This window comes from Microtus pennsylvanicus, chromosome X (assembly GCF_037038515.1).
Source record: "Microtus pennsylvanicus isolate mMicPen1 chromosome X, mMicPen1.hap1, whole genome shotgun sequence".
NCBI lineage: Eukaryota > Metazoa > Chordata > Mammalia > Rodentia > Cricetidae > Microtus > Microtus pennsylvanicus.
In genome coordinates, this window is record NC_134601.1 from 113321946 (window position 1) to 113329502 (window position 7557).

A 7557-nucleotide genomic window follows, 5' to 3' on the forward strand; every position below is an offset into this window, starting at 1 on the left:
GATCAGCAGTTAGGAGCATTTACAGCTTTTGCAGAGGACCTGGATTTGGTTCCCAGCATCTACACAGTGGCTCCCAATTGTCTATAAGTACACTTCCAGGGAATTCAATGCCACCTTTTGGCCTCTGGATACCAGGCATGCATATAGTATACATACATGTAGGTAAAACACTCAAACACAGAAAATATATTCTAAAAAAAAATCACAACATACGTGTAATGAATCTTATCTGAAATCTCAATACTTGGAGGTTTGCAGGCAACTTGGGCTATATAACAAATACTAGGCTAGTCCAACTAACAGAAAGTAGCTTCAAAGAAATATCAGTGGCCAAAAATGTCTTATGTCTTTGCCCCTAACTCTAATCTTATACTTTTAATTAAAAGGAGATTATTAGTTAAATTTTCAAAACCATGAAAAGGACAGGGAGTGCTGCACAACATTACGATGTAGCTTACTTTCATGTTCTAGAGATCTCAAGTCAGAATGCTTACTCCTTACAACAAATAATCATTTCACATCTCAAGTAGACAACCTGAGTTAAGGGGAACTTGTACTGGCTGGCTGTCTTATTAGCGGTCAATATATTATCTTTACAGGTATTGCCACTGCCATCAAATACTGTGACAATTTCTGCTAATCTTGCACTAATGGTTTTTGGTTAAGTGTGTAATTTGAAAAAATTATGAGGTGTTTTACTTTAATGTTTATGTTATACACTGTAGGTATACTAGCCAGAAAAATATATCTATGTTTTCAGCAATTTAAAGCAAAAAAGAACAATGTGAATAATTTTAAAAAAATAAAATAAAAAATAAAGCAAAAAAGAGTATACTTACCACAACTTGCAACACCTGTTCATTGTGAAGAGAGGAGGAAGAGGAAGAGGAAGAGGAGGAAGAAGAGGAAGAGGAAGAAGAGGAAGAGGAAGAAGAGTCAGCCATCATCTGTGCCAAAGTCTGCATCAGTGTTTTTCCAAGGAGAAAAACTGAGCTGAACATGGCAATTACACCAAACACCATTCCAAAATTGAACCTGGCAACAAGGACAAAAGCAAACACGTGAGTGGACAATTCTTCACAATGCATATATTAACAAAACAACTAACTGGCCACGTTTCATTACTTGTAAACAATGGGTGAAATTACCAAAAGCTGGCCCTGTTTACGCTATCTAAACTATCTGACTGACTCATAGGCAGTTCGAACAAACTAAAATACTCCGACACCCAAAAAGCTGAATATTATCGCTAGTTTTAAAAGGGGGCTAAAGGGTTTCCTTTCCATTTGCTCATTTATATAGTACTGTTTGATTGTGTTTACTATAGTTAGGAATGCTCTTAAGATTGAGGCACGCATTCATTTTTTACCCATTCTACCATCGTCATCTTATTTTAGCTTCACTTTGTGATAAACTAGTTTAAATACCAATGGAGTATCAAATCTAATACTTTTATTATTCTGTTATTTTAATAATTAAAACTACTCCTTTACACTTGAAACTAATCTGTTCGTTTTCATACATTCTGTTGTATAATTGAAGGTTGTAGAATTGTTTATAATATTATTGTTTTTATTGTTCATAGAATTTGAAGTATTATCTATTTTTAATTATGATTTTTATTTACTTTTTTTAATAAATCATGGTCTAGGCTTAAGCAGTTTTATTAGTCTTTTCAAAAACTGAATTTTAGGTTTGCCTATTTTTATTACTATATACTTTTTTATTATCTAATTGTTTACATTAGTTTGAACACATCTGGAACTTACATTTGTTATTTGTGATATATATAAGAGAGAGAGAGAGAGAAAGAGAGAGAGACAGAGAGAGAGAGAGGGTCTCAGTAAGTAACCGACTGGCCTGGAACTTGCTATGTTGTCCAGATTTCCCTCACATTCTCAATTCTCCTGCCTCGGTATTCTGAGTGCTGGGATTCCTATTCGAAGCCTTATTTTTTAACAAAAGGTAATTTAGAGGACACTATTCAAGAACCCCATATTCTCCGAAATAAGAACCTGCTATGAGGAGCTGGTGGCATGGCTAGAGGTTAAGAGCACTGGCTGCTCTTGCAGAAGACCCAGGTTCAGTTCCTAGTTTCTAGGACCACATGATGGCTCACAACTGTCTGCCACTCCAGTTCCAGGGGATCTCATAGCTGCCTGGTTCCTGGGAGTACTGCAAGCAGGTGGTACACATTCAGCAAACATACAAAATAAAAATAAAAGTAAATAAATCTTAAAAAAGAAATTGTTAGGACATTAGGTATTCCAAAGACCATGTAAAATACAAAACCATAAATTCCCCTAAGTTCCTTACTTACTTACTTATGTATATATTTATTTTATTTTACTTTATATGCGTCCTCTGGAAGAACAGCAAATGTTCTTAATGGTTAAACCACCTCTCCAGTCTCTCTTATTTATTTTTGTTTGTTTGCTTGCTTGTTTGTTTGTTTGAGACAATGTTCTTATGTAGCTCAGACTGGCCTCAAACTTGAAATCTAACTTAGGATGACCTCAAACTTGTGATCCTTTGTGATCAAACTTGTGATCCTTTGTGATCAAACTTGTGATAACAGGTATGCACCACTATGGTCAGGTACCATGATTTTTAGTGTATGAAAAAGCACAATGATACAATTGTTTATATATATGTATGTATATATATATGCTATTTCTGATGATCATAATTTAATTAAATTACTAATTTAACCCCAAAAATTAAAGATGAAAAGTACCATTGGTAAAGCATCCTTGCTTTCCGCCGTCCCCAACTGTAAAAGGCACGATTAAAAACTGAAGTTTGCCATCTTATATGAAAAGGAGAGATGCTCAATCCATTGGTTTTCAGCCAGTCTTCATAAGAATGTTTAAAATACGCAGATGACTAAAAGAAAGAAAAGTTCAGCATCACTCAAATTTGAAGAACACATTTATAATATAAGTAAAGAACTAAATAAAGGTTAAAACAGAAAGAAAATAAGTACTTTGTATATGAAACCAAGATGTTAGTGGCTCAACAACACTGATTCTCAACCTTACTAATGCCGAGACCCTTTAACACAGCTCCTCGTGTTGTGGTGACCCCCAACATTAAAATTATTTTTGTTGCTACTTCATAACTGTAATTTTGCTACTGTTATGAATCGTAATATAAATATCTGTGTTTTCCAATGGTCTTAGGTGACATGAAGAGAGGGCCATTTGATTCCCCACAAAGGGGTCTCAACCCATAGGTTGAGAAACCACGGGTTGATAATATTTTTTGACATAGTTTCACAAAACTCAGGCTGGCCTCATTTCCATGTAGTCAAGGACAACCTGGAATTTCTGATCCTCTTGACTCCACCTCTCAAATACAGAGATTCCAGGCATTTGACATGTCTGGTTTAAGCAGTGCTGAGAGCAAACCTAGGAATTCATGCATGCTAGGCAAGCACTCCACAAACTGACTTACAATCCCAGCCTGAAATGTACATAATCTTAAAGCCTTACATTTACCCTTCAAAGTATCAAAGGTCCAGATTAACTGGGTAGCTGGGTTAGGGTCCAGGGAAATACAGTTCAAAAGTGAAATCCGGTTTATAGCCTACAATATAAGAATGGTTTTAAAATTTTAAGGGATTTTAAAAAAACAAAAAACCAACTGCTGGGGCTGTGGTTCTGTTAGTCACTTGTCTAGGTACTATGATAGAGGGCAGTTTTAAGAAGGGTTTAATTTGACTCACAGCTCCAGAGGATAGCCCATCACGGAGCAGAAACTCTGGTGGCTGGAGCTTGGGGAGGTTGGTGGTGGAGGCAGCTAGTCACATTACATCCACAGTCGGGAGGCAGAGGGAGCTGAGAGCTTGCCTTTAGGTGCTTTCTCCTTTTCAGTCCAGTCCAGGAATCCACTTCATGGGAACCCACATCTAGGGTTGGCTTTTTTCTCTTAATTATCCTAATCAAGAAAATCCCTCGCAGCCCCCTTCAGGGAACTGTTTCTGTGGTGACTCTAAATCCCACTAAATTAACCATCAAAAGTGGCCAGCACAGTGGTGTGCCCGTAATCCCACCACTTCTCTTTAGAAGGAAAGGCAGAAGTATCTCTACAAGTTCACAACCAGCGTAGTTGACATCGTGAGTTCCAGGCCAGCCACATGCACACAGAGGAATGCTGTCTCAACCCTATCTCCTCCAAACAGACAATAAAACCCAAGAATATTTAACAGAGACTCCATGAACCATAAAGCTTAAGATACTTACTAATTCAGCCCTTAAAAAACCCCCGACCTTGCCAGGGAGTGGTGGCACACAACTTTAATCCTAGCACAGTGGAGGCGGAGGCAGGTGGATCTCTGTGAGTTCAAGGTCAGCCTGGTCTACAGGCTGATTTTAAGATGGGGAGATTCATTTTCATGTATTTGTAATCTATAATAGCCAAGTTATCATTTTAATGTGCAACCATTTTAAGAACACTGAGACACTTGTTTCTAGTATTCTTTGAAATGTGGCATCAAAATTATACTCGTAGCACGTCTCCATTCAGAAAAGCTTTTTCAAATGCTAGGTAGCCACAAACAGAACTACCACAGTGGACAGCACAGGCTATTTTACCTCCACACAAAGGAAAGAAGTCTTTCGAGTTCATTTTTAGACTTCCAGTGGCTTCAACAGAAGACTTAGCTTAGTGTGAATCAGTATTTTCTATTTTCATCTAAGCAAGCCTCAAGTTAAACCACTTTTGGACAAATGAAAGTACAAAATTTACCTACTGTCCTCTCGATCTCCACAGCAGCTCTTAAATTTCCCCAGGGGTTCCAGTGCTAGCTGCTTACAAACAGTCTCACGGGTCTTATCTTTTTGAAAGCTTGACTAAAGGTAGATCTATAAATACCAAGGCAGTTACAGAAAGCCCCGGAAGTACTGTCATCTGTATGAAAAATGCATTTGTCCTACAAGGCTATGCCAGCTCTTTTTCCCATCATAAAGATTGACCTGAGTCTGAACGCCAGTATCTGTAATTGTCTCTACTGTCTTCTGACACCATTTTAAGTCTGCTTGTTTCCCAGGACGTGACAAGGAGATTGGCACACCCGTGCAGCAGCAGTCTCCTGTGGAAAGCTAGAAAAGTCAAAGGCAGAACAGAAGACCAAGAGAAGGTGAATGCTCTTTAAAAAAGGCAAGGTCTCAGACATTGGAAAGATGGCTTAGCCCATAGAGCAGAGGCTGCTCTTCCAGAGGACCCAGATTCAAATTCTAGTACCCAGCCGTAACTCCAGTTCCAGGGGACCTTACCATCTCTTCTGGCCACCAAGGGCAATGAATGTATGCAGTGTACATACAAGCAGACAAAACAGCCAGAGTCACCTTTTTTAAAGGCAAGGTCTCTCCATTTCCCGGACACTGCGCAGGGTGCCATTGCTCCGGGGTTGACACTTTCATGAAGATAGAGGATGCCCCAGAAATTAAAGCCACATCCTCATCACCCACTTACTTGTCCAGGGACAGACTGCACAAGTCTGATGAGTTCCTTTTATTTAGGAATTCTTTCCACATATGAAGCGAGAAGAAATCACATGGCTTTTTTTTAACCTAATCAGCAAATTACTGCGGCCTGTGCTGCTAAGCACTACGCCCAATCCACTGCGTCAGTGGTGCCCAAACAAATGTGCAGGGGATGTTGGTAAGCTGCAGACTCCAACTGTCCAGGGCTGTGGTGAGACCTGAGAGGCTGGCACTCTAACAAGTGCCAGATCATCCAAGTGTTACTGGTCGTTGCCCTTCAGATCTAGGTAGTATATTATGGAGATCCATTAATATAATCCTCTCCATAATTTCAGGTGACCCTTCCTGAGGCTTAGGTAGTAATTTGCCCAAGGTCACAAAGGTTAGGAATTGACAGAGCCTAGCTCTCCTAAGGACAACACTTCATAGATCTGGCTTTAAAGTTTAAGTAAGACAAAGAAGCACAGGGTCCATTTCATTTTACTGTTATCTAAGCCACGATGCCGTGAGGCATTTTGTTTAAAAGAACACGTGAAGGTTTTACTATTCATGATTATAATTTTTAAATCCTTGGGAATTTCTACGCTTATGTTCTCCACACCCATTCCATGCTAAGGGTGTCTAAAGCATGTGCTCAGACAACTGGTGAAATTTCTTCTTACTATTCCAACACCCACAACTTTCAAAAAGCACACTGCATGCCCAAGGGTGCAAATGTGGCTATCTAAATTCTTGGGACTTAAGCATGCTACTTTAAAACATGCTCTGTGGGTCAGCACCATCTGCAGGACAGAAGAACTGGTTGGAAATACAGAATCTCAGCTTTCCTTCCAGACCTGCTGAATCAGAATCTAAATTTTAAAGGGAACCTCGGGTGCTCAAGTGCACTTTGGAATTAGACACCGGTGATTAAAATCACGTTTTGATTTCGATTCATCTCAATACCAGCAGGGGCTCAAGGATCGTAACCTTAGCACAAAGACGGAAAACAATGCCATTTCCTAAGCGGATGTTTTAATTTCTTTCCTCCTTCGAGCCCTGCCTCCCAAGCCCACACCACAGACTCCGCCCGGGAAGAAGCCAAAAGCTGCGGGGACCCGGAGCCCGCAATGCGGCTGCGGCGCAGGCCGCCACACCCCTCCCGCAGCATGCCCCGCTTTATTTACTCCTCCGGACGGAGGCACCACGCGGAAGGGTGCGCGTAGACACCACCGACAGAGCGGGTTCCAGCTCCTCCCGCTCACCGGAGGAAACTTGGCAAAGGAGGAGGAAAGGCCTCGGGCAACACAGGGCCAAGAGCACCAGCCTTGTACTCCACCGGCTAGGGCCTTAGGCCCGAGGCCCTCACCTTCAACACCAAGTCGGCCAGGTAGACGGCGGTCCAACCACCCACCACCACCACCAGCAGCGACACCGGAATCATGGTAGCAGTGGATGGACGGTGGGCCCCGGCGTCCTCCTTCTGCGATCCACAATCAGTCTACCGCCCGGCACCTTTCAGCCCCGGCATCCGCGCAGGAACCAAGTTGCTACCGGGTCCCTTGCTCCACTGGCAACGTTTCCCTCCGGACCCTTCCGGTGAGGACACTCAGCCGGTTTGGTGCGTGCCGGAAAAAGCACGAGTTTCTTTTCCTGGGACGCTCCGGCTCAGTAGTTTTCGGCTGCTAGAGTTCTAGTGTTTCTTTAGGCTTGGCCCTCCCTGCTCTCTGCTTTCCCTTCGCACTGATTTTAATCTCCGGTTTGTTGTGCTTTTTTGTTTGAGGTTATCAAAAATAATGATACACCCCCACATTCAAATCAACCACGTCTCTTTGTAACCGGTTTGTTTATGGCCACATCGTAATGGAGATCTCAGTTGTTCGTGTTGGTGTTTTGATAAGTGTAACTGTCTGTGTACCATAGTCCAAAAGGTAGCATTTCTATTCCTGGAATTTCCTCCTAGCTTCCCTTCCCTGTCTTCTTTTTCCCCTGTCCCGTTCTAATTTTTTTAATATTAAATTTTGCATAAGTAGAATCGCACTGTTTAAATAAGGATTATTTCACGCAACATTTTAATTGCCACTTTTGTTTG

General features: G+C 41.2%; 1 protein-coding gene across 2 annotated transcripts in view; it reads right to left on the reverse strand.

Annotated features, from left to right (window-relative positions):
* Positions 1 to 6975, reverse strand: part of Mbtps2 (membrane bound transcription factor peptidase, site 2) — a 48640-nt gene extending 41665 nt beyond the window's left edge. For both annotated transcript variants that reach the window (XM_075956786.1, XM_075956787.1), the window contains exons 1-3: positions 6835 to 6975; positions 2738 to 2886; positions 840 to 1035 (exon numbers count right to left, since the gene is read on the reverse strand). In XM_075956786.1, coding sequence (XP_075812901.1) covers positions 840 to 1035; positions 2738 to 2886; positions 6835 to 6909 — 420 coding nt within the window. In that variant the 5' untranslated portion in view covers positions 6910 to 6975. The remainder of the gene's footprint in view (positions 1 to 839; positions 1036 to 2737; positions 2887 to 6834) is intronic.
* Between the last annotated feature and the right edge of the window lie 582 nt (positions 6976 to 7557).